The following is a 27,858-nucleotide window of genomic DNA, read 5'->3' on the forward strand; positions in this document are numbered from 1 at the left end:
ATATGTGACGACGTATTCATTTCCGGGATAGTACTGGACGTAGTCGCAACTACGATCAAGCACATATCGTCATGCTGGACCGCTATGTATTTACTCTCTCTTTTGCATTTCTGTTCAGCGTAGCTGAGATGTCTAACAAAGTTGACAGTATTCCAGCACCGTTCTACAGAGTTTTAAGTCTGGAGAACCCGCCAATGGAAGGTAATCTTGCAAGTACTGATAATATTGAACAACTTTTTGAGAAATTAATTCAGGAGAATTGAATCGGAGGGATCTATTCACTGCGCCATTTCTTTACGGGAGTAAGAATGCAGGGGAGAATCTGCCTTTGGAATACCTTTAGTATCAGCATTTTTCTAAAGCGTTCGAGTCTATGTTCAGCAAGAAGATGATTGATGCTATATTTCCAGCGATTTCGTAAAGTTATGAGAGGTAATCGGAAACCAAAACAAATTTTACATAAATTAGCGAAGACTCCTAATTTCAAACTTTAAATAAAATAGAAACTAAAGTTGGTTCCTCTTTTTCTTGTGTGGATTTCAATGTCTTCCCTGTTCCTTCTACCAAATTTAACTTCTCGAAATTTGAGTCCATATTTTTTTTGACACGAGTGTTTTCTTCCTTGTCGAATTGTGAGGACGCCTCTTTATCAACCTTGTGCACGGAATGCGAAATGACTGCAAAGTGTTCAATTTTGATTTAGTTGGGGAATTATTTTTGGGGAACGATATATCCAAAACGTAACGGGAAATGTGAAACTGCGGGTCTTAAGAGTGTTTGTTTGTGTGTTTGTTCGTTTGTTTCGAACTCCAATTGTCGCATGACTTGTCGCAGTCATTATCCTAACTGGTGCGATACTAGTGTTTCGATACCTCGTTCAACCATTTTTCACCCATTTAAGGAAAGGAAAGACCAGACGCAAATCTACTAGGCACTGTTTATTAAACCTTATAAGTAGCTTCACTACCTAGGACTTGCCAAAGTACTAGTTACTCATAAAACTAGGAGATTAACAAGCCGACAAGATGGCTCAAAAGCTTACCACAACATGCAACCTTCTCTGAAGCCAAGGTTTTCTGGTCGCCCCTTATCAACTGCTCCCCTCCCCTTTAACTGTTCATGCTCCAAGGATAATACCAACTGCCTTGGCTGTGCAATTATTTTAAATTAAAACAGGAAAAGATGTTGTGATCCTACAAAATCTACTGCTGAGATCATCATTTGTGAGGCCCATTAGAACAAGTGGTGTGTACAATAGGGAAACCAGTGAGGCTGTAGCCAGCTACCAGAAGGGAAATGGCTTGCCAAGGTATAGCTCAACAAAGAAGAATCATGCCACATTTGGCAGCAAGTAGATAAGCTTTACTGTCTGTCAAGTATAATTGTAACATGAGCAATCCATACACATCTGTATGGTTAGTGAATCAGCTTTTTCTTTTAAGCAAGTGGGATCGGGAGAGGTAGGTATGTGGGAAGCTGCCGTCAATCAAGGGTTGGAGAATATGCAAGCAGAAAAAGGTGATGCTCTGAGGGAAGGGGCAGTAAAGCTAAAAAAAAAAAACAGGTTTCCTTTCCTGACCCTGCCTTCTGCTTTTTTTCTTCCCATGCTTTTCTGCAGTTGTACTTGGCTTGAAGGAAATAGATAAGACCATTGCATATAGGCTAATCAAGAAATATGCATGCAATTACCCACATACTGGTAAGGAAAATGTAACAAAATGGTTGTGGGTAACTGCCCTAACTGCCCTAACTTCTCATCCTGGAAGAGATGAAGAGAAGCACTAATCAAGTTGGTTCATACACCTGCCCCCTAACCTGATACCCTATGGGGAGGTAATCGGGTATTCTAGGGTTAGTGACAGTGGGGTGGGGAGAGGGGTCAGACTTTTCAAAGAAATTTGTAAAAAACTAAATGGACTTCCAGAGTTACAAGAAAATGGCCTAAACCAAAAATCTAGTAATGGGATGGATATCAAAAATTTTTTTTAACAATCCACATTATGCTTACATTCAGATAAGAATATTTTTTTTTTCACTTGAATGCATGAGTGCTTAAATCTAACTATATTTTGGATATGCAGATGGTAAATCAATTAAACATGTGAGGCTAGAGAAAAAGCTGTGGTTTTATCAACTCCTGACCCCATTGTATAGTTTTGTAGTTAAACAATTTGCAAGACTTGGATGTATAAGGTTTTAAGGAACAGAGTCATAAAACCCACAGAGAACTGAATGTAATAAAATTGCCTTTACTTCAGCAATGGTGTATTGAATGCAACAACAGCCTCTCTTGTTCTCAAGCAACTGATATATGACGGATATCGAGACGATCACACTGTGCCTTCAGGGTATAAATTTAAGGTAAACAGTAGAACAAAAAATCAACTTTATCACTCAAAGGGAAAACCCTTCCCTGATTGAATGGCTAAAGTTAAGTTCAAGATCAAGGGTGTTTGTATAGTCCTCTTTAAAATGATTTATTATGTAATAGTGATCTGGAAACCATTTAAGATGTAGCAGATGAAAGGGAATTGCCAATGCTTTCCATAATGATTTTCAAATTGATATATACAGGTTCATGTTCCTGTGTACAAAGATCGGACAATTGAAACAAATGCCACTCTTTACGACTCAAATAACAAGGTGATGTAGAATCAGCAGATTGTAATTTTTTTAATAAAGTTACTTTTTGATTGTCAATAGTCTTTAATTTGTTGGACAGAGAAATTTTTAGTGAAATTTTTAGTTTTCAATCAATTATCATAATATACAAATCTGCAAATTAAAACAAAAATATTTTTTCTCAAATGTAGGTCATGTACACATTTCGCGCTCGTTGCCATGGTGCCATGAATGCTGCTGGCAAAGATATAAATCAGCTAACAAGGAATGGAAATACTCCAACTGGACTTGTGGTACAAATTCCTTATTTAAATTTTCCATCCAAGTTTTTTTTTATCATTGTCAATGTAGTATTACAGTACAGTGTCTGACATTATGTGAATAGTTATCTATTTTTTACAATAATAGACATTTGACCTCAACAGTCCTGAGCCAGACCCAAAATCATTTGGCCCGTAAGTACTTAAGTATATTTTCAAATTATTTTGATAGAATAAATGGGAGTCAACATTAGCATTGTGAACCTTTTTGTTTTCATTTCAAATTAATTTACTAGTGTTCCTGTAAAATCCTTCATTATTGGCAACTATAAGCCCCATTACCTTTAAACCCTTAGACTAGGGTCTAAAATCTCCTTTCAATATCACCCCTGAATCAAACATTTAGGTCACAAGAATAAAGGAAATGGTCACCAACAAAACAAACTCTTGATTTTCCTTGTCAGCACCTTAGGAAATGTATTGAGATCAGTTTAGAGAATATGCAACTGATTTAAGGGTGTAAAGGGTAAAAAAATGCTCACAGGTGTGAACCTGTTTTTATCAGTCATTATGATGAAACAAAATGTGATTTCCTTTGTGTTTAGGTATCCTGTCATAAGAGCAGTCAAAGGTCTAAAAGGTAACCAAAATATGTTTTTACACGAAGGGTGTGTGGGAGGGTGGGGGGGAGGGGGGAGGTGTGGCATTGAGATCCACAGGGGTCTAACATTCTCCTTAAAATCCATTATTCCAAGATTTTTTCACCAAATCATCCTAATCCCACCCACATCTCCTTCTAAAAGTTTGATTTTTCTTGGAATTTTTCCACTCAACGTCCCATATCTTAGTCCTTTTAATCATAATTTGTAATTGCTACTTTGAAAAGTTTCCAAATGGGAAGTCCCTTGATAACTTCAATGTCAATCCTTGTTTCCCCTTCTCCCAAAATTCTGAAAGCTAGGCTTTAAATTAGCTTTAAATTCTATTAGAACCTTTAAAGAATTGAGTGAGGAAAAATTTTCATCTTTACTACTTTTTCAATATTATTTAGACAACTGCCATTTAGAAATCACAGGCTTGACTTGTTCATGCTTCATTAAAACTTAATAATGATTGGAAAGTTTAAGTTAATTAGAAACTTGACTTTTAATGGCTTGGCCTACAGGAAATGCTGCAATTGGTAAAAACAAAGATGACACCTTTCTAAGTGACTACAGGAGTGGAATTTTAATGCACACTGGAGAGTGGGATCATTGGAATCCATCTGAGCCTATGCCTAACAGGTTAGGCCACATCTATTTTATGAAAACTTTTGACCTCCAAGATCTGAAAATCAATTCTCTTAGTGGTCTTCCCAACATTTTTTATCTTATCTTTATTATTTATCTATCTATGAGAATTTGGTGAAAGATCAACTAATTCATAATGTTTATCCTTCTTTGTCTCACCATCTTTTGAATGATTTTTGAAAAAATTTGGTCTTCTTACATCTCTTCCAAACTCAGAGAAAGAGGCAAAAGTAGGGAACATAAACCCTGCAAATTCCAGAGACATTTAAACCATCCCTTCTTCATTTTGCCAATGATTTCACCTTTAGATGGACTATTTGGATAGAGAAAGACTTTATCAAGTTCCATTTCAAATCTCAGTGCCCTTTTTATGTATTTTCTACTTCAACAGTCATGGATGCATACACGTGCACCCAACAGACTTGAAAAACATTGACGATATCCTTGTACACAAGCTGGGTGTGGTTATACACAAAAATCCTTTTGAAGAGAACCCATACCCCTATATACCTCAAGGCATTCTATCTGTTGAGCAAATTGGCTGATACTTATAGAAGTAGCATGTTCCAGGCATTCAGTCAGTTAAGTAGAATATAATGGCAAATGGTACAATAGAAGTGGAGTGAAAAAGCAAGAGAGGTTTTGGTCATGTTTTTCATTCCTCAGCAACATTATTGAACTTCATTTTTACTAACTGATTGTCTGGAACAGGCTATGATAGTAGGAAGTATAACATCACTAAATGAGTCCTTTTCAATCAAGTGTTGTTGAATTGAAACCACATAATCATTGTAATCACAATGGCCGATCAGAGCAAAGCAAATTTGTCAAGAAGGCAATGGGAACTCAAAATGAACATGAGCCTTAATTGCAGGAAAGCAGAAGAGACTAAGTCCCAATTGATTCTAGTCTTGCATCTAAGTAGTGAGGAGAGTGGTCCAAACTGCCTCAGCTAATCAAGGAGCTAAGTGAAGAAGAGCATTTTTCCATTGGGTGTCGGAAGTAATCTGAGATTTCCTTCCTTCCCATTGTGACTGGTCCACTGTGCCACTCTCTAAGCCAATCAGATGCAAAACTTAACTCAATCACAACTTGGTCATGATCACCCCCCCATTTTCCTGGCCTTTACATGATGTGGTTGTGTTTACTGCAAGTTTTGTTGACTCTGAACCCTTCACACCCTAATACCAATATGCATATTCTCCATACTCTTCTCTATACATTTCCCAAGGTGTTAACAAGGAGAATTTATTTCACAATCAGGAGTTTCTTTAATTGGTGATCATTTTCTTTATTCTTGTTACCATAATGTGTGATTCAGGAGTGATATCGTAAGGAGAATTTGGATTCTAGTCACTCTTAGGATTTAAAGGGTTAAAGGTATTTTCCTCTCTTCTGATTGGCCATTGTGATTACTTTGGTCTTGGTTTTACAACACTCAATCATAAAGCAAAGCACCCATAAGGGATTGCAGCCCTAGATTACTTTGGACACTTGGTGAAAATTGTTCCAGACTAATAGCAATCAATAATTATCCAAAGAAAAAGAGACCCTACATTTGTTTGAAATTATATACAAGATTACAAGCTCAACAACTACCTGAAGTTTTGATCTACTAAATGGAGAGATTCCTTAGCTCTTTTCAAAAATTATTAATATTGTAGATTAATTTTGCATGTTTTTTCATTGATAGTGATGGTTGCATTCATGTCCACCCTGACGATTTAAAGACCATTGATCAAATTCTTAAAAAGCTTGGTGTGATTGAGAGACAAAATACTTTTGGAAAACTGCCATATCCTTATAAACCTCAAGGTTTGCTCTCAATTGAAGAGATTTTCTCTAGTGAGTCTGTGCCATTCAACAAGGGAAGCATCGACTTATTGACCATGACTACTAAAATTTGAATTACTTTTTCTTTTAACTTTCTACTACCACTTGGTAGACAACATTTGTATCACAGGCAACCCAAGTAGGCTTAGAAATATGCTAAATTATACATATTATTACAACGACCTTGTGGGGGAATGCAATTGATGTTTTGGTTGTAGCCCTCTAATCACACAATCAATGATACCATAACTTATTGAAGAATTGTAGTAATGAAAAGTTACATATCATCCACTTCCAGACATTTAATGATTAATGAACAGGCTTGGCTATATATAGACAGAGATCTCAGAGTTTATATCATTATTATATTATATCAGAGTTTATAATAAATTGGTTGGCTACACGTTACGCAAGTCTTCTTGCAAAAAAATTGAGTGCAATTCTTCAATGCTCTCATTTTTTATAGATCAGTATTTTAAGTAAAAGGGTAATGAACAGAAACTAAACCCCTTTTAAAATTAAAAACTGTTTTTAACAAGATGTAGAAATAATACTCAGGATTGCCATTCAGTACATTAAACTTCAGATCTTTTATTTTCATTCTTACATGACAATTTAATAAATGGTAATCATTACTAGTAAATGCGAGCTCTTACAAAGTAATAATAGAGGCAAACTGTAGACTAGTGATTTGTCCTGAATTGGTTGTCTCTTAATTTACCCTGATGCACCTCATTGATAACATATTTCCTACTAAATTGAATTTTCACATGTTATTTTTGTTTTCGGTAAAAATACCTTGAAAATTTGAACCTGTCTGACCTCAGGTAATACATGACAGTCATGCATTTCCCAAATTTGGTAATACTTGAATGAATATGTACAAATGGTGAATAAAAAACTTTTAAATGTGTTATACTGGTCAACACAGTAAATTTGTTGTGGTGGTTGTTGCATTGTCATTATATCACCATCATCAGCATAATCAACATCATGAACTAACAGTCATAATCACATTCACCTCTTCACTACCAAATTCTCCAGAAGAGATAAGAATACCTAAGATTCCCACTTCACTGACTTAAAAAAAAGCACTTTCCCAGAACAGACTGGTTTGGTTGGTGGATATCAATATCACATAGATAAGAAAAATATTTTTCTCTGAGTGAAATGTGCTGAAAGGTCCTATTTATTCTAGTTATCATCACAATAAATTATACTATTTCTAGAACAAAGGGGTTTTTTTCGATGTGAAATGTGTTGAAAGGTCTAATTTATTCCAGTTATCATCACAATAAATACCTTTTCATCCCTCCACCTCTCCCTCTCCCTCTCCCTCTCTCTCCATTCCTTTGATCCAAACAATCAGAGTTTGGCACTTTCATGTCCTTGCAAAACTGTACTTTCTAAAATTTCCTTTCCTATCTACCTTGAAAGGCATAGGTCTTGTAAAAAATAAGGTCTATACACACAAGATAAATTATATCCCAAATGTATATACAATTGGATCATTTGTTGCATCCTTGTGGTATAAATAGTTGGTCTTTTGCAACATGCTACACCTCCCAGCTGTCCATCCACTTGTAGACTGCAGCAGTTGAGTCAGGAAGATGAGCCATGGGGCCAGACATGCCATAGGAGAGTCCTCGGAATAACCAGAAACTGTCAAGGAAGGAAATGAAGTTATTAATGATATTTTAGTTTTATTACACAGTACACATTGTCACTTGTGAAGGTGGAGTTAATGGTGTAATCATGGCCAACCCTCAGGGTAGCACTTCAAAATGTTGTTGCATCGTGTTATGCAACAGCCCAACCCAGGACAATACCAAATCAGCCAAACAGGAATCTCACCAAGAATACACCAAGATCTTGCTATGATTGCCCTAGGATCCTGCCCAGATTAAGCTGTGACAGTTTGAAGATCTCTCCAATGCAATATGCAATTGATGTAAGGCCCCTCAGTGAACTCACATCCATTACAGATTTTACATCAGATTTTACATCTGTCTGTCCATCACATATTAAATATCCAGTCTATCCTTGTGCATTTAAGTCACTATCAGTTGCAACTTTTCGAACATTTAAGTAGTTGGTATCTTCAACAGGCTCAAGGTGAGACAAAACTCCTGACTCATGCAAGAAGATTGGACTGTTCACCCTTTGGCCCTTAACAGAGAATAGCATCTAATTTCTAATTACAATATATGTCACCCCTGAATCACACATTAAGGTCATGAGAATAAAGGAAATGATCACCAACCAAGCAGGCTCCTGATTGTTGAAAAACTTCTCCTTTTCAGCACAGTAAGGAGAATATGCATGCTGATTTTAGGGTGTAATTTAAAGGTTAAACTACCTGATGATACATCCAGCCAGAAGCAAGCATATAGTACTGTAGTAAACCATCTCTTTAAACTTTTCAAGCTTTGGAAGCATAGCTACTGATTTGCACAAATATTGGCTCACTATACCTGAAAATCAAACAGTAACCTTACTTTCACTAAATAAAACATACTGGATAAAATGAACCAAAGAGAATGGATCCACCATGTTGTCCTACATTGTTCTTTAGAAGTTAATTCTTAAGCCAGCAGACAAGCTATAATTGGCACTACAAGCAGTTTCATCCATCAAATAGTTCAGGTTGCCAAGCAAATCAAGCCAATGATAGGTTTAAAAAGGCTCTTGCAACTGGGCTAGTCAAGATCATTGTGTGTATATAAACATTGCCAAATAGCAAACAAATACCAGGGTAAATTTTTTCATACACTACTAAACAAATCCCACAGACAGATGTCTTACATTTGTAGCAGTACGGAATTCTTTAATCAGCCTGAAACCTGATAAACACTTCACAGTCGTGATGAAGTATCTAGTTCATAACTCACCAGCCATCATGGCACTGTAGAGATAAGCAGGAAAATAGTGATGGAAGTACAACACTCGACCCATGGCATAAAAGGGAAAATAATGCAAGGCCCAACCAAGGAACAACCAACCAGAGGCTGACTCCATTCTTTTCCTACGAGCTGAAAATAGAGATAAGAGAGACAATTTATACATCTTGATCCCTAAAGTGACCCAACACCTGAAATAGTTATTCTTTTTCTTTGATTGTAAAATTAGAACCGATGTGTATGAATGTACACGCTATTGTAACCCTGTAACTCATAGAAGTGATTAACATGCAACTTCTCCCTGTAATATCCAAACATTATCCACCAAACAGGTAATGAGAATACAAACTATCAGGTAGAAGTTGTTATCTTGATCTGATTCCAAATTCTTGTGACTAATTTACAAGAAAATGTGTAGCAGCCAGAGGGGAGAATTAAAAATCAGATCTTGGGAGTTAAAAGACTAAGATGCCGAGAGGTACATAACTGCCAATGCTTATCTCTAGTTTCTGTAACATAAAGCAACAACACACACTTCTTGTTCCCCTAGATTAAATGCAAGTTCATTAAAAGATAATCCACCCAACAATTTGTCAGATTTCGCTTAAGTTCACCAGTGTGCATTTTTACTCCTCAGTGGGGAAAAAATTGTCAGACCTAAGTATCTTGCTCAAGAACAGAATGGGAGAACCTGCTCAGAGCTTGAATGCCAACTTTTTAGTTCTGAGATGAGTGCACTTAAGCCATAAAGCCATCACAACTTCTCCAGTAGTAATTTACACTACAAGAACATTTTTAAACAATAGCCAAAATGGGTATATTGGTAATACATAACATGATCATAGAATTATTTCGATGTATAAAACAATGCTAAATTCTGGAGTTTTACTCAGAGAGAGATCCAGAACTGGCCAAGACAAAGAATTTAAATTAACACCGCAAAACCTATTTTAAGAAGGTGAAAATAAATAGCTTAGGAGTAGCGAGGGAGAAGCTTGTACCTTGTTCTACAGGTGGATCAATGAAGCCTCTTTGTGTTCTTACAGCGTGGAAACAATACAGCAGGCCAAACAAGCACATAATTCCCAATATGTACCACCAAATAACCTGACAGCATTGTGGAGAAAAAGAATGACTAAGTGAATCTCATTTATTAAATTACTTTAAATTTGTCCCATCAAAGTGCAAGTTACATGTCTTAAGTGTGTTTTTCAAAAGTAAACAAAAACTCACTGGATTGCCAAGGAGATAGACACGATAATCTGCACCAGAAAATACCTGACCCTGCAAAATGAAATATTGAGAAGTGAGTACTTTGTAACCATTTACACCCTAACATCAGAAGGCATAATCTCTTTATTGTTGTATCCCTACATTTCCTATGATACTACATTCATTTTTTTCATAAAATATGCCCCAGTACCAAGTCTGTACTCAAGCCAAGTGGCCTATCCAGGTGGAGCTTATACCAGTTTCCATAGCATGAAGTGATTAGAAGTATTACAACTCCCCCAAGGATTAGAATGGCAGTCCATTGCTAAGCTAACCCCCCCCCCCCCCTGCATTTCACCAGGCTTCCCTGACAATTCATGCAACATGCTGGATTATGAGCAGTTCCTGGTTTTCAGCAAAGTCTGTCCCTCAAGTAAAAAAAATCAGTGCAAACATACATTGATGTTAGTGCACCAAACTAAAAATTGAGATAAGGCTCACAAAAGAAGGCACTACAGACTTAGCAATAGTTCCATGAGGCATGTTGATATCAATTATTTTTTCAACTGATCTTTTTTATTCTCACCACACACTCTGCTGAAAAGGAGGGGCTACTCATAGTGTAGTGACACACCTTCTACATACTGCTAAGATCAGCAATGTCAAAAGCATCATGTGAGTAATTATAGGATAAGAATGGTGGTAAGATTTTAGCTAGGTAGTAAAATTAAAAAATGTAACATCTTCTTTTCAATCTATTTATCTAACCCGGTAGTTAATTGGCCACTGCCAGGGTTGTGATGTCACTTCCCCTTCCTTTGGTTTGAATCCAGAGTTGGTCTGTAAACAAAGAATAATAAGCAGGATGAAATATCTCTTGAACAAAAGAACAAAAACTTAGAAGCTATGAAGCAAAATGAATAAGTGTGCACAATTTCTTTTGAACAAAAGTTACTTTGGAATTAAAAAATAAAAGTACATATGCAAGAAGAGGCATTGTAAAATTCCAGAAAGAAAGATAAGCCTTAAATGGCCTTGACTGCCTGAGAATGTTCAGGGCTCAACGTGATTGAAAAGTAAAGCTATGTTTAACACTAGTTCACAGTCAATAGTTTTCTCCTGTTTTCCAGACAACTATCTACTACCTAGATTTACACTGCTAGCCCGAAAGAGTTATTCCAAAGGTTTGGTGTACTTTCTGGTACAAAATAATAATTGAATGTCAACTGCAACACCATACCTGAGCCATGACAACATGTGATTCATAGACACTACCAAGAAATGAAGGCTTATAAAAGTCTGATGCAGATTTTGGAACTAAACGTACAGAAAAAAGAAACATTTGATAATAGTTTATTACATCAGATGGGCTAAAAAATAAAATATTTATCTGACAGCAGAGCTGGTAATTTACAAAAGAAAACAGAAAATAAATAATAAAATAATAATTTTTATCATGAATGTGATAACTGAACCCTCCCTGGTTCCCTCAGTTGGGTAATGACACCTCATATACAGCCATGAACACAAAAACAAAGAAAGATCTGCTGTGACATGAATGGAATTGCCATGTGTAAGACATTGGTGTAAATAAGCAATGAAAATGACTATAATTATTTACATGTAAAATAATGTCTTAAAACCAGAGAAAGTGTCAGTTATTGTGAGAAAATTGTTTGTCTGTTGATTATTTCAAAGTGAATGGTGACTTTTCTTGTCCATAACAGTTTCTCCAAAGTAGCCAACCATAATTAACATCAGCTGACAAAGATTAAAATTTCAGATCAATATCACTATCCAGGAAACTGCCCACCTACCCCTCCCCTAACCCAACAACAGATAACAATTTAGGGTTAAAGTTGGGTTAGGGGAGGGGTAGGTGGGCAGTTGCCCAGATAATGATATTGATCCAAAATTTCTATCAGACTAAAACAGGCATGTTCCCTCATTTATCTATTTAAATTGGCCAGCACTTCAGAAATGAGTAGACAGAAAATATGCCACCCACTGATGCTTTTGGAGGACACTGCCAAATATATAATTGTCGAGAAGCCAACCATAATGAACATCAGCCAGCAAGTGTTAATATTTATTTTGCATTGAAACAGGTATATCAATTTACAGATACAGTGTCTAATCAAATTGGCCAGCACTCCAGAAAAAAATGCTGCTTGCTGGTGCTTTTGAAGGACACTGCCAAAATATTGTTGACAAAACATTGTTGCTTTTCTTTTTCACCTCTTTCATTTTCATGACCCTCAACATTCCAAAGGTTATGTGAATGATGTACAATGGGATTGCAGGTGACCTCAAGCTGCTCCCATCCCCTGGAAAAAAAATTGAACTGTTGCTGAACAAACTAACATTTACAACTCTTCTAAACTGAAATTTGACGTTTAAGCTAAGACTAGCTATCCTCAATAACATATAAAATACAGAGAGAACTAGTCTGATAATGGTTATTGTACATTGTTTGATTATTATTATTATTATTATTATAATTATTATTATTATTATTATTATTATTATTATTATTATTATATTATTATTATTTGCATTTCTAGACTCAATTTTAACCCCTGGCATTATCATTACTTTTGACATCCTTATTTTCTTGATGATCACCCAGACAAGCCTCAGAAATCAGACACCTTAAATGCTGACTTACTGAGCAACTGACTAACTGAATGACTGACTGTCCAACTGACTGGAAACTGACTGAACTGATTAAAAGACTAACTGACTAACTCACTGACATGTGTAAAAAGAAGAACAGATCACCAGCATTCAAGCAGACAGTTACAAATAAAAAGGTACAAGAATTTCCCTTTTGATAAATCCCTTCATCAAGCTGGAAATATCAGCATTCATCACTCACCATTTTGGTAGGACCTGGGTACTTCCATGAAGAGCACAGCCCAAGTTGACATGAACAAGTCTGAAAACTGTCTTCACAGTCTTAACTCGTCCATCTTCACCTTCACCACTCACAACTTCAAGACGCCAAAAATCATTAGCATCTCCTTTCCCATTCTAGAAGAATTAAGTTAATTCAAATGCTTGTAAAATAAGCTTTTGATTGAAAATAAGGAACCATTTATGGTGACAGAAATAGTGTTTGTGCTTACTTAAGAAAAACACTGAGACCCTTCATGTGTCAATTCAAAAATGATCTCAGAGACTGAAACCTCATTTGCACTACAACACACCACAATTTGGACAACATTCCAGCCACATTAACTGTACCACTTAACCCCTTGAATCCCAGAGGTGATTAAACATAACTTCTGCCTAAAATATATCTAAACATTCTCCAGCAAAACGGCAATGAGAATACTCAAAGTTATCCAGAAGAGGTTGTTCTCTTGATCTAACACCAAATTCTTGTAACACACTTATAAGGAAATGAGTAGCAGCTAGAGGGGAGAATTAACAATCAGATCTTGGGAGTTAAAGGGTCTATCAGAAAATTCTATATATTGATTATTGATAGACTAAAACTCTGTTCTTTTATAACTGCCAATACTCACATCTCCATAACCTGTCACTTGATTATGATGAGTGGTGAGTGGTGCTTTTTCTTGATGACTGTGAAGATTTCTCTTTGTTCTGGAACAAAGTTAGCAAGTTATTGTTTACACATGTCACATGAACATGGAGAGTATCTGTTTGGTAATAGATGACACCAAAGTGTGGTAAGAACAAAAAAGTGGCACACAAAGTACAACAGAGTGCATCGCCAATGTTCTTACCACATTTGGACATCATCTGTGATCCATCACTGAAGAGATGCATTGCAACAAGGATTCTATACCTATATTCTTATGGTGAACACCCACACTTAAGCCTGAGGGTGACTAGCATCTAATTTCTCCCTAAGGTATCATTGCTGAATCAAACATGAGGCCCATGAGAATTAAGGAAATGATCACAAGCATGAAAAGCTATTTATAAAGCTATTTATTTGTATCTAGATTCTCCTTGTCAGTGCCATAGGAAATGTATAGAAAACCGTATGGAGAATATACCTGCTAAGGTTAGGCCGTAGAGGGTTAAAATAATAAAATCATTGCTGAACATACCCAACATGCTCCAGCCTGATCCAGTCTCCGTTCTTGAGGTATTCAATAGGTTGCTGGTCATCTGTAAGGTGGGGTACATAAAAATAGTTATAGGCTGGAGTTAGTATTTAAAAATACAATGAACCCTTTAACCCCTTAAAGTGATACACATCTAATTTCTCCCAACAGTACCAACTCTGAATCAAATGTTAAGGTCATGAGAATAAAGGAAATGGTCATGAGGTCAAGAAGCCCTTGATTATTAAGAAAATTCTCCTTGTGAGCATCATAGGAAATGTATAGAGATTAGTATGGAGAACTTACAAACTGTTGGGGTGTAAAGATGAATGAGAAATCTCAGCCATAAACTTACTGTGATCTTCATACGCCTTTTTCACCAACCATTTGTTGTTGTCATCTTTGTGAGAGTAGCAAGTAATCTGTGAAAAGAACATTTTAATTATGATGAATGAAATGTGTCTTAATTACCGGTAAGTCATCCAGTGGAAACTGTGATGATTAATTTTCTTATCAGACCTTTTATACCAAAAGGGAAAGACCCAATCCAGTGACTGTGTAGCAATTCCCTTTTCCATTCCCATCTTATTCCCATCTATCCAAACCTGAAGTAGACAATCACAACACTGTTCCCAAAATTCGTACAATGCCTCTCCAACAGACATCAACAGGGAACTTATAAAGACATTAACTAGGACCTATCAAAACAAATTTTTGTATGCAAAGACTGGAATTTGTCACAGTGAGGAACACATTCATATGCTGTCACTGGTATGGACCTTTTAAAAAAGGACCATCAAGATGAAACAAACAGGGGCCTCTAAATTAAAACGATTGTGCCAACACAACCACTAGTTTAAGAGACATTCATATTAAAACATACTGACCTGTTGCTGCTCAGGAGGATGTTCTTTAGGGTAAAGATGATGATGTGAATGTAAAAGAGCTCCTCCTGCACGAGTGTTTTTGAGTGTAACAATTGAACCAAAAGCAAGGTCTGTAAAAAAGAGGAGTTAATTGAAAATATCAGTCTGAAGTATTACACTTGAACATCAATACTTCCTGAAAAACTTTAGTTTCAATCAAAGAGACCATTTACAAGAGAAACTTCCTCTGTGGCTAAATCGTTATTGAGCAAAACTTTGGAATTTCAGAATAAACACTTCAGCCCGTCTGTACATTCAATTACATAATTCATATACCTGCAGGTACCACATTCTTGTAAAGAACATTTCCTTGTAGAGTTGACTGAAAGGCAGAACTGAAAAATCCATCACCTGGTCCACTAAATCAAAGAAAAACAATTAGTACATATTTCAAACACATATTATTAACCATTTTCATTAAGTTCTTTTACACTTTTCTCTAACTAAAAATGACTTCCCTAGGAGAGAAGCTTACCCAGCATGTTCAATGAGATACTCTTTACAATCACTAGTCAGGTCAAATAATTAAGCAGTATAAACTACGAGTGAAGCCCGCTACAGACTCCCCCCTACTGCTAGGGATTGGTGAACAATCACTGCTGAAGTTCCACTTAGCAAAGAAAGAGAAAGTACTATTAATAGCAAAAAGACCCATTGCATCCACAGCAGTCCTCCTCAACTTTGCTGGTGTGTAATTTCCCTCTATACAAAGAACCCCCCTTGACTTTTCACATAAAATAGATTGCATGTTATGCAGGAGAGGAAGTAAACAAAGTACACTTTATTAAACAAGTTTTCCATGTAAAGATCTTATCAGTGATCAAACTCAATGACTGCCACCCAATCCTAATGAATAAATCAAAATTTAATACCTTCAGTTGGCAAAAAAAATAACACAACAAAAACAAAATGACCTTTAGACATGGTTCCTCTCAAGTTTTTTCCAGTCCTTATATCAAAATAACTTGAACAGAGGTGACCCTTATGAACAAGGCAGGCATAAATAAGTTCAGCTAAGTCATCTTATCAAGGAAATTTGACTTTGGTAACTAAAAGTAGGGTAAATATGAAATTAATATGCAATAAGTTCTCACGTTTTTGGCAGCATCTTGAAATGAACAGCAAACCAAAAGAGGTACACAAAGATGGGGATCATAATCAAACAAAGCACTCGAGCCATAAAGTGTTTACCAATCTCAAACTGGAACAAAGTAAAAAGACATTGTAAATATAAAGATAACATCTTATGCTACATGTAATAACACATACAACACCTTCACATTGCTGAACATCATGCAGAACACTTTTCACACAAGAACCTCTTTTGTGACCCAGCCAACCAGCAAGTTATTTGTAGATCTAAGGTTCAATTTCTTGAAATGGCTGCTACTCTTTTCTTCATCCTGTGCTCTTGACATAGCAAATAACTTCATCACTTAATTTCCTCATTTTGACACACCTCCTTTGCACCATAGCAAATTTGAATCACAGAGATCAGATAAATTTTTATCAATATTCAAATCACACCAAATAATGACGAGTTTATTTATTAAAAAGATATAATAAACAGGCAATGATACTAACCAGAGACAAAGACAGATCTCCTAAAAGATCCCAAAGATTTAAAACTGTTGTAATACCAGCCCACAGAATCACAAACAAACCAACCCACTTGCAGCTGAGGGAAGGAAAACACAGTAATATTTTTGTAAAAAATTCAAATGAAATAAATAAACATTCCAAATGAAAAAAATCCCTGAAATACTGTTAACTTAGAGGATCACACTACACATAGGGGTACTGGGAAAATTAAAATCATTTTGTGAGGGCAAAAGTTCACCAATTCAGATGACAAGGACTAAATATACATTTCCACTTAGTTTTAATCAAGAAAAGACAGACCACTTTCTACTGAAAACCATTGTATGACAAGTTAAACTTCCGAAAAAGAATAAGACAGAAAGATGGCATTTGCTTAGAACATAACTTTACAGATATTACCTGAGTGCTAACAAATAGCTACACTACCCTACAAACACTTGATGGTGTAACTCAGAAGGTACTTGTTGGCCAACATTTAAAGGAGAGGCAGATGAAACATATTAAACAATATGTAAGTTAAACAGTTTTAGTCAGTCACTCACCTAAATGCACAAGACAAAAAAACACCAGATGCTGCCATCCAAGCCCACCACTCAAAGGTGTAAGGACTTGTATAGAAAAACAAACAAACATGAAGTTAACCATCGATAGCATTACAACATACACGCAGTGAGACACCCAATATCTACAACGGCAATAAAACATTTGACAGTATCCTCCCTCTTAAGTAGTACCAGTGAAATTTCCCACCTGTAGCACCTCATATCATTGCCTAAAATCACTTGGAATTCTAAAAAATTCAACAGTTAAAAGGATTGCTCTGATGGTTTGAATATTTATTTTACTTGTCATGCTTAAAACAAACTAAACAGAACATTTTTAAAAGATTTCAATTACATTGTGGGGTGCCATAGTCTTGTATAGCATACTCAAATGGACCCAATCTCCCCATAACCAGTGTTGCATTTTTTTCTGACATGAAACAGAAATGAGTGGATAGCAAATGAGGTACTTACACATTTTTGCAGTTTTGAAACTTGGTAAAGGAATAAGTTGATAACATGATATAAAACATTAAAACTGGATCCAGTAAAATGTACTGTGATATTGTAAGGCATCCATGATCTGCAATGCAAAATGAGAACATAAGGGCATAACAGTCCCTTTTCAAAATAAAAAGTCAGTGGGTTGTAATAGGCAAAAGATGAAGGAGGTCTACTCTGTTCTTTAATTTCATGGTACATCAAAATTAAAGGAAGAGGATACTATAAGGAAAATATACCAAACAAAGAAGTTGTTCTCAATAAAAACACTGGGAGTTATCACAATAGCAAGGTGCCAAACACCCTTAAGCCTTTAACTCCTGTGAGTGACCAAGACAGACTGAATTTCTCTTTACAATATCAATACAATATCAAGCAGACAAGTGATGAGAACAAAGAAAAATATCGATTGAGGACTTATAAGTTGATCCAATACCAAATTCTCCAAACTAACATCACAAGAACTGTATGGCAGACAGTAGAGAGAATTACTAATACGATCTTAGGAGTTTAAAGGGTTAACCCTATAACCCCTACGAATGACTGGCATCTAATTTTTACTTACTCTACCACCCTTTAATCAGATGAAGAGGTAATAAGAAGAAAGGAAATAATCACCCATTTAAGAGGCACTTGATCAAAAACAAATTTTCCTTGTCAGTATGTTAGTAATTTATGGCAATGTTAGTTTGGAGAATTTGGCATTAGATCAACAAAATATCCCCTAATTGATATTTTTCTTCATTCTTATCACTTATTTGCTTGATATTGTAAGGAGAAATTCTGTCCTGGTCACTCATGGGAGTTAGAGGGTTATATAACTTCTAAATGATTTATTCAACTTACCAAAGACTATGAATGCCGTGCTCAGAAGGGAAGCGCCTGTTGACTTGGTGAGCTCCCACACAGTAAGATAAGCAAGTGGTACACACAGGGCACCCAATATTGCACAAAACTAAAACACAAAAAAAAGAAAGAACAACAATAATGGTTGAAATAATTTAATACAAATTCAATATTGCACAAAACTAAAACACAAAGAGAGAACGACAATCTAACATGTAATGTTTGACATGATTTAACAGCTTCCATGATGACATTAAAAAGTATTCTGAACATAACATTTACTGTGTGTTACCATGCTCAAAAAATACTGTTGATTCCATCTACATGTACCATTCCATGCATGTGATAAAAAATGTTCTGTTAAGCTATCAAACTTCAATGTTTTAACAGCAAAACTTCCGATTTTTTTCCCATTCAGGTGAAGCTTTTGCCTTGCCTACACTTCAGAGGAGGTTTTTGTACTTGTTGGTGGTGGTCATCAGTGGCTTTTCCAGTCAACAAACAAGGCAAAATTTCAAATGTGGCATACTACTCTCCACTGTTTTACAAAATCAAGTGACAGATCTGCACAACTCCATTTGTTCACAGGGGTTAGAAGAATGTTGAGCATTGATGCAAAGATGGTATCAAACACAGTCAAACTTTTCAGTTTTTCTCTTGAAACAAAGGGGTTTGATGGGCCAATGGAACATAATTATTTTAATCTCATGTGCAGAAGGGTACAGTAGATGCAATTGACAGCATATTTCTCCTAAAAAAACATCAGTCACAAATTACATTTCAGACAAGATGAAAACAGACTCTTGCCATGCTTAACTAAGACAAAAACAGGAATAGTTCATAGCGGACCCCTTAGGAAAATGTTAAACAATTAATTAGAACTATATAATAAATACAAACAGGTTAATTACTGTACAACAAAAATATATAATTATATAACATCTCACCAATCTCATGCCTACATAGCTGTTCTCTCCATAATTATCACCAGGTTTATCAAATGGGAATGAACCATTATAGCCACTAAGATATCCAGCCAAGGCAATTGACATCTGTTTCAAGGAAAAAAAATTAACAGACTTATTTAGGACGATAAAATGTAAAATATAATCATGTCAGAGTGTTTTTAGATTGTTCTGTTTGGCTTTTACTCTTTACTTAATCAATTGACCATTCTCTCAATTAACCATTCATTTATTCATTTATCCATCCATTCATAATTTCATTCAATTAATACCTCATAAATTACTTTTAATTGAATTGAATACTTCACTGCAATTCTAAATTTAAGATAATTATTTGTTTACAATTTGTTCATTTTCATGAACCATTTTATAGACTGAGACAAAAAAACAGAGTAATCTGAAAATTTTGCTTAAAAAAGAACATTTACACCCAAGATTAACAGTATAAAAAAACCCTAGTGATGACAATCAAATTGTTATAAATGCTTACCTTTGCTAATGGTGGGTGAACATCAAAAAAGAATTCTCCTTTGAGGTAGTAATTAGCATGTTTGCCAAAATGAGTTTCATCCCAACTACAATATCAAGAAAATCAAGAAGAAGTTAAAACAATTTCATATTTTTAATTCTGCTCAATGGGTTTGTGGACATGGGAGACAACTGTCGAAATCTTCAGAAATCTGTGGGGGTTATAAATAAAGCACTGAGAGAAATATCTAAGAAAATATATCTCAGCAACTAAAGGAATGAAAAGAACTATGCATGCTCTTTTAAATGGGCACATCAGAATTTTCCAGCTCTAAAAATTTTAAGGATTATCGGTCAATATAAGGTGACTCACAGATTCCAAACTCCTTCAGCTGCTGAGTTTGGCAACAATCACATTCAAAAAAGCTGTAGATCTCACTTGAGTGACTGTTATCTTAGAAAATATTGGGAGAATAGAATTATTGTTGCAGCTGTTGTGTAGCTACTGCTAATAGACATCCACCAAATTAAATGCAATAACCATCAGTAGGCCTGGTCTCACAACTGCACAATAATATAGTTTTTGAAAGTAAACAAGACTACTGCAGTAGTAGCAGGCAACAAGGGCTATGGTGTTTGCCAAGTTTTTTATTTGGTCATCTGACATGTATACCCACAATATCATTCAAAGCAAATAGTTTTTGGCTGTCAATGTTTTTGTAATTAAAATGTATAAATTATAGAAGAAAGAGACCTTGACAAAAAAGCCTAAGGTTTTCAAATTATCCTCATTTAACCCTAACTCTCGCATCAAATTTGTAATTCTCCTTACTGTCAACCATACAATTCTTTTAATGTTAGTTCAGAGAATTTAGCATTGGATCAGCTAATTATCCCCAAATTGTTATTTTTCTTTATTCTCATTACTTATCTGGTTTCAAGGCTGTGCTCTAGCAGCGCCCGGTCGCCTCAGGCGACTAACATTTGGTCTCGGGCAACTGAAAAAGAAAAGCGGTCACCCGTCCGGGCGCATAGATTTCGGCTTGTGTGAAAACCCGAAACGAAACCAGCAAACGTATAGAAATGGTACGGAACGGAACAAAAAGAAACTCAATCATGCTCCCCGGCTCCCGTTAGCCCAAAAAGCAAAAGCGCTGAAAGCGCAGTGCAATCAATAGCCTGTGTGATCTGTACATTTAGGTTAAATATTAAGTTACGTCATGGGTGGTCTCTCTTCCGGTTTATTAATATAGTACATGACCTAGGTTTCTTGTCCATTGAACGACGCGATAAAGCGAGCAACTGATTGTAACTAACATTTTATAATTTTACTTGCTAATTTGATGACATTTGCAGAACTAAAAAATATTCGGCAGGACAACAACAAGAATTGTTCACGCTCAAAGTTGTCCCTGTGTGTTATGTAATATTGTTTCACATGATTTAGCACAAAAAATTATTTACTTGCCCGTGAGAAACTGCACGATTTTTGCACAAGCATGTGTTGAAGATCTAATTTTTCTATTGAAGTGGTTGATGCTTATATTTAATTTTTGTGTTTCAACAGTTTCAATAGTGGAGCGCGTGATTAATAAAACGAAACCGTTCTTTATGCAAATTTGTGTTTATTTAATTGGCTTCGTCCGTGGCATGCAAGATGTTTATCAGCACCATATTTGGCGACTCGCTCGCAATTGTAATCATTCGATCAAAATTTGACGAAAATGAAACTTTAATATAAGAACCCTTTTGTTTCAAACCTATTTTAGTAGTCTTCAAAGAAATTTTCTTAGCGGTTTTAACATGTATGTGGTTAATTTATAACAGGATTTCATGATATCACAAGTTCGCCAAAATAGAGTACATGACTGCTAAATATAGTTAAACTTGTCTATTGTCAGTAAATACGTAAGCAGGCAAGAATAATTATCACTGAGATACTGCCTATCCCATAAAACAACAGTAAAATGCTAAATTCAATGATTATTATTTTCATGGTTAATTATTAACTGATTCCACTATAAAATGGATTATTAATTAATTAATCAATTAATTATTGATTAATCAATTCAGGCGACCAACCTGGAAGGCTGGGCGACCTACTTGTCATGGTTAGGTGCCCGAAGGGCGCCCTGGAAATTTTCCTAGAGCACAGCCTTGTGGTTGATGTTGTAGAAGTATTGTAATAAATAAAATAGGAGTTAAAAGTTTAAAGATCTATACTGGCAAGTTTTCCCCTTATGACCACTTCCCTAAAGAGCCTATTTGTACAAAGACTTGTATGCCCATTTTAAGACAAGGCAACTTTTTGAGGAAAAACTTCTCATTTTTCTTTTTCAACCTTAAACCCCCCCCTTCTACTCTCCAGACAACAAACAAACAAACAGACAAAAAAATTTTTACAAGAAAATACAAGATCACCAAACATTTGTCAATTTATATACTGTAATAGCTTGAGTAGTATCTAAGGTGGCTCCATAGGGTTTTTGCTCAATGTTCGCATGCACACCAGTGTACTGTTTTTCTAGAAAATTTTTTATGTTTTCACTTTCTAGGTCATTAAAAGCCATCAGAAGGTGATGAGCAAGGTTCAGACTATCGTTTGCTGTGGTGAATATTAAGAAAATGATTTTCATTACTAAGCTAAGGCTCCACAATTGCCAGCAATAGTTTGGCTTTGCCTCCCATTTTCTTCAATTTTCTTCCGTGAAACCTCTCAAAATTTTCCCAATTTGTCCTACCAATTATTTAAAAGCCAAAAAAATAGGGGGTTACAAAGGTAGTCTTCTGACTATTTGCAATTCTGTGTTTCCTTCCTCTATCTTAAATTTGGTCCCATTAATTTTTTTAATCAACAGATACTAGGAAAGACAAAAATATGTTTAATGGTCCAGCAAATCTTGTGAAATTTCACCAAAGGAAAAGCCATTGATCCCAATTTTCTTTGTCACAAAGCATTACACAATGGAATAAAGCTTTGCCAAGATTGGTAACTGAGCATGTGTAGACTTTCAAATCTGTTGCCTTTTGGCAATCTCTCTTACAGTGTTTTCTTTCCAGTTGACCTTCAGGCATAGAAGGACTATGAATACTACAGGTGGTAACCCTTGATTCCATCACACAACAACTGTATTGTGTTGAACTGTTTTTAAACACCTTTTCAGGTAACAATCATACAATCATATTGGATTGCCAGGTTTTAAGCTCAAGCTATGTTAGTATCCAGATCTCACGAGGTCAAAAAACCCTATGGAGCCACCTTAAAAATATGGGTGTAACGCGTTTGTTTAAGCACCAGTAGGAAGATACACAAACCGCTGTAACAATCTTGCACAGTCACTGAACAACAAAGAGTGAAAACACAGGTGACTATAATTAATGGAGAGTAAATTCGAAATTCTTGCTAAGAGCAGAAAATTCAAAACAACCAAAATCTTCTGGGGGTTAATAAACAATTACCGTCCAAAAATTAATGAGTTATCAAAGATTCACTCAAGAATTGCTCGATTCACTCAAGAATTGCTTACTGGAATACCGATTCATGCAATTCGTTTCAGGCTCGTTATGAAAGCCAGTAACTTGAATTTGGTCAGAGTGCGATAAAAAATGATTGAAAGGCATAGTTGTGAGCTATACGTACACAATTTGTCGATTCAACTTAAAATAAATTGACTGTTACGGTTGAAAAATCCCCAAAGGAATCGAGGAATATCTTGGCACTCAGTTATTTGTTTTAAAATGGCGTCAACAGTTGCTACACAACCGTAATTAAGGAGCGGCAGCCAGCCCCTTGCGTGGTCAATAATTTCTACAAGTCCCTAAATTCTTAAGTTTCAAAGTTAAATTTAGTCCGTTACAAGGCAGTGAGACACCTCGCACTGGGCGTCATTCAGAACGAAACTATACAATAAAAGCAATATTTCCGTAGTAGTACAACTGGAAATATTGAACATAGTAACAAATCAATCGAAAATTATTGAACGTTATAATTCTTAACTCTCTTACCATATATGAGGTGGGTCTTCTAATGCATAAAGTCGTGTTGCAAATGTAATGAGTAAGATTCCTCCAAAAACTATTAGCCGGCCAAACACTTTGCGGTTCACTTTTGGCAAATCATTCGACTTAGACATGTGGACATCTTTGGCACAATCGCGTGTAGTCTCCGACGGTGAAGACATTTCTGACTCATTGTCGCTATCTTTGTCTGGCTTTTTCGCCTTTGCGCCTTTTCGAGGAGTCATATTTTGCGAAAAAGAGATGTAAATCCTAAGTGTTCATTCGCCAAACCGAAGCGTCTGAGCGCGCTTCGCAAGTCCACGATTCGAACATTCACTGCTTATCCCCTACCCAGGTCCTACTCCGACTAAGAAGTGGTTTCCAGAAATTTGATCAACCGTTAATGTTTATTACTCGTGGCCATATTCATCGGTTAATTTTCATTCAAAGCAGATTATTTATCAAAGTAGGTTTCAGATAATTCTGTAGATCCATGTTTTAATGGAATGAGGAAAAACTTTTTAATGAACATCTCTTCCACCTTCACCTCTTGTCACAGGCTGACAGAAGCTGTCTTCTGCTATTTGTACGACCCCTTTAGTGACCAAAGCTCTTCTATTCTACCATCGACATCCACTCGTTAAAAAAAGCTACGGAAACCACTGTAAAAATATCCACACTACCTACTCCGGTTCCCGTTGAGATAGAAATTTTAGGTAAAGCCTGCTTTCCGATTTGCACAGGTTTAGCAACTTCAAAAGGAATGATTCCTCAGTCCATCAGAATCCTCATGATTTCTTCAATATCTTAATTTAATCTTTATTATCTTTCAAAAAAATAGAAAGAGAAGCCGCTGCGGGAGACAGCATTCAGGTTGGCTGGGTCAGCCTTCACTCCTTCATAAGTTTCTCTCTCTAGAAATAATTTTGGTCAGCAAAAATCGTGTTATAATGTCTCTAAGTCCCCTTAGCCCCTCATTCTTTTCTTAGCCGTCGAAACACAATGCATTAGAAAACAATTCACCGCTTTCTATGTTTTGTTTCCTTTTTCATTTTTTTTTTTTCGTGTATCTAGTTTTATGTTTTTCTTTTCTGTTGTTGTTGTTGTTGTTGTAGTTTTTTGTCTTTTTCTGATCGAGTTAGATAACTAAGTCATTACTGTACACAGACGTGAATTTATACCTGTTTTGGATGTGACTTTAATCATCATGACTCGCTCAAACGTCATTTTTTCTCTAACGAAAGCTTGGGAAGCTTTTGAGCCAGCAAAATAATCGAATAACGATAACTTATTCGTGAGAAATACACTACTAATAGTTATTCTCTTTCGGCAACTTGAAAGTAATTACCGAAATCACCTCATCGTTGAGGCATCAGTTTCGAAAGGAAGAGACAGAACTGAAAACACTCAATCAATTCAGAGGGGAGGGTAAATTTCAGAATATAAATATCACGGCAAAGTATCATGATACTACAATAAGAAAGGATCCAGTGGAATCTCCACAAGGTTAGTCCATCGACTGACAGAACATAGACTGCAAAGTTAACATCATCAATCTTGGCAATTGATTCAGATTTGATAAAAAAGAAAACTTTTACTAACCAGATATGAGGTGGCAGTGTCACACTGAACAGCCTGGTTCCAAATGCAAGCCCGACAATGGTCAGAAAAACAAGCACTCGTCTGAACCTCGAAGGCAAAGTATTTTCCACAAACATCACAACAGAATAAATTGGGGAGAGCCACTTTGGAATGGCGATAGGTTTATGCTGTTCGTTCATGCTTGGTTGTTTAGTTTTGAGAATTGCTTTCCTCAGCTCAGCTTTTGTCCGACTTCCCGCTTTAACAGGTTTTCTGCTGCGAATATCGCCATTTTTATATTTACTCCCCATGTCTTGAGCTGCTTTACCTTCTCTATCTCGATCATTTTCGTCTGCGCCATTTTCGTACAAATCATCGTCCTTTTTGACATTTCCATTTTGGTAATCACTTCCTTCCTTTGCGCTCATCTCCGAACCCATCTTTTATGGAAAAAGGATCTTTCCCCAACTCTCTATTACAAGACGATGATTTTTTTTTTTCAGAGCGCGTCTTACGGCAGCCTGCAGTCCACGTCGCTTTATTTTACTTGCATTTAAATTCAAAATTACACGTGAACATTTATTTCTTGGATGGTTGAATCAAAGCATTCCACCAGGATAGTTCTCTCTTTCCTTGGTAACATAAAAAGGAGTTACTTTCGCACATGCGTATTTAAATCTTTTGATTTGTTTCTATGGCGACAGACGCGGCCCGGTTGCAAACTATAATGGCAAATGGCAAACAAGCAGAAAAAGGTTTCTGTCTCTCTAATTTCTTTCGTTTTCCCTCTTTTTGAGCTTTTCACTAGTGAAGCAGAACACACATACGCAAACGCAAGGAGGCAATTGAAACAACGGAAAAAATTGCAAATTTTGGATCAAAAAATGTTGGCTAAATGATCGGCAAGTTGGTCACCAAAATCAAGTGCAGGCCAATAGTGTCTCTTGCTGCAAGCTGAATTAATTCTTAAATCTGTTTTCGGCTGAAAAACCCTCCACTTCTACTTTGTCTTTACCCAGACAAAGAACTGTGAGAAGCTTTTCTGAAAAGTATCTCCCGAAAATCAATAAATACACAGTTGCAGATTATATCAAAGAAACAAATGTTGACAATGAAATCCACTGAAAAACGCATCTTCCTCAATGGATGTCACACAGAATAACGAGGAAAAAGAATAAAAAATCCGTTACATGCCACGCGCGTGGTTAAGTTAAAACAGAAAAGTGGTTACACATGCGCTTTTCGAGAACATGATTAATTAATGCTTGATCTGGTTGTTTTATTTGAGTCCCGTGTAAAAAACCGTTTTTAATAACTAATTCAGTTTCTTTTGCGGTACTATTTACTAATAGTGCCTTAGAATGTGTTCAAGATGTAAGAATAGGGAATAGTTTTTTTCCTTAGGTCCGTTGCAGAGGAAAGAGACACACTCCGCCCTCTTGAGAGGACAACGCAGCAACTTCTTCTGAGCGAGGAAGACCCGTGGAAATTTATTAGTGACCCACGACAACTAGATTCACCCTGAAAAAAGTTTGCGGTATTTTCCATAATTTGAATCCGTTTCTGTTACTGTGTTGGCTGTCACCCATTACGCTGCTCTATTGGCCATCATGCCTTTAGACTTCCAGCAGTCCCTCCCCATTGCGCAGGTAAAAAAAATCAGCGAAAAAAAATTATTGATGTATATCAGGAGCCCATCACAAGTGATGGGCTCCTGTGTGTATGTTACTTTGAAAGTGCCTATGACACGAATGTTCTTTTTTGTATTTTCCGTTTGAATAGCTTTATTTGAAATTAGAAATAATCTACCTTAGTGCATAGCGAGTTCTCCGTGACCATTTTTTGTGTATTGAAAGTATGATTTGGCGGCTAAAAAGTGTCCTCAAAACGCGGCCAAAACGATCACGTTACATAGCTGTGATATACTGAGGAAACTGTAAAGACACGTCGCTAACCATGGTGGAGCAAGGAAAAATCTAGGCGAAAGGGCGAACGTACTGCTTGGCCGGAGCGCCAAACGATGTTAGCTACAAGAATAATACACATATACAGACATCCTTTGGAAAGAAGTGTATAGAAATGCTGGCTGAGTGGCCAAATTGGACGCGTTTCCACCGTCGACATCGAGGAGATTTTACTATTCAATGTCGTCGGCCTTACTAGTATGCTGCGTACCGGCTTCGAAGACGGCTGTTACGAACACATACCACTAGTGAAATCAGGGGAAGATAAC

At 36.2% G+C, this 27,858-nt stretch overlaps 3 protein-coding genes across 5 annotated transcripts in view; 1 reads left to right on the forward strand and 2 right to left on the reverse strand.

Annotated features, from left to right (window-relative positions):
* LOC131774380 (uncharacterized) lies at positions 1–6,917 on the forward strand. Of its 2 annotated transcripts, none has more exons than XM_059090392.2 (9): positions 1–201; positions 1,177–1,309; positions 2,259–2,361; positions 2,575–2,643; positions 2,814–2,915; positions 3,031–3,077; positions 3,488–3,522; positions 4,048–4,165; positions 4,563–6,008. In XM_059090392.2, the coding sequence occupies exons 1-9, from the start codon at positions 72–74 to the stop codon at positions 4,714–4,716; spliced, it is 891 nt and encodes a 296-aa protein (XP_058946375.2). In that variant the 5' UTR covers positions 1–71; the 3' UTR covers positions 4,717–6,008. The 2 variants fall into 2 exon arrangements, with proteins under 2 accessions (XP_058946375.2, XP_066025410.1); XM_066169313.1 differs by having other exon boundaries at positions 25–201; positions 5,865–6,917.
* Positions 1–27,858, reverse strand: part of LOC131774377 (uncharacterized) — a 262,621-nt gene that overhangs the window by 114,740 nt on the left and 120,023 nt on the right. The window lies entirely within an intron of this gene.
* LOC131774379 (protein O-mannosyl-transferase 2-like) lies at positions 6,292–26,080 on the reverse strand. 2 transcript variants are annotated; one of them, XM_059090390.2, is made up of 22 exons: positions 25,647–26,080; positions 20,068–20,152; positions 19,560–19,664; positions 18,613–18,721; positions 17,740–17,848; positions 17,266–17,331; positions 16,706–16,799; positions 16,216–16,322; positions 15,398–15,480; positions 15,083–15,192; positions 14,551–14,617; positions 14,199–14,259; positions 13,647–13,725; positions 12,995–13,149; positions 12,355–12,443; positions 11,357–11,433; positions 10,885–10,956; positions 10,138–10,188; positions 9,906–10,011; positions 8,896–9,036; positions 8,364–8,478; positions 6,292–7,666 (listed from the first exon to the last, which is right to left on the reverse strand). In XM_059090390.2, exons 1-22 carry the CDS (start codon positions 26,063–26,065, stop codon positions 7,561–7,563), a joined length of 2,406 nt encoding a protein of 801 aa, XP_058946373.2. In that variant the 5' UTR covers positions 26,066–26,080; the 3' UTR covers positions 6,292–7,560. The 2 variants fall into 2 exon arrangements, with proteins under 2 accessions (XP_058946373.2, XP_058946374.2); XM_059090391.2 differs by lacking the exon at positions 25,647–26,080 and adding an exon at positions 24,051–24,364.

The sequence above is a fragment of the Pocillopora verrucosa genome, chromosome 7 (genome assembly GCF_036669915.1).
Source record: "Pocillopora verrucosa isolate sample1 chromosome 7, ASM3666991v2, whole genome shotgun sequence".
In the NCBI taxonomy this organism is placed as follows: Eukaryota; Metazoa; Cnidaria; class Anthozoa; order Scleractinia; family Pocilloporidae; genus Pocillopora; species Pocillopora verrucosa.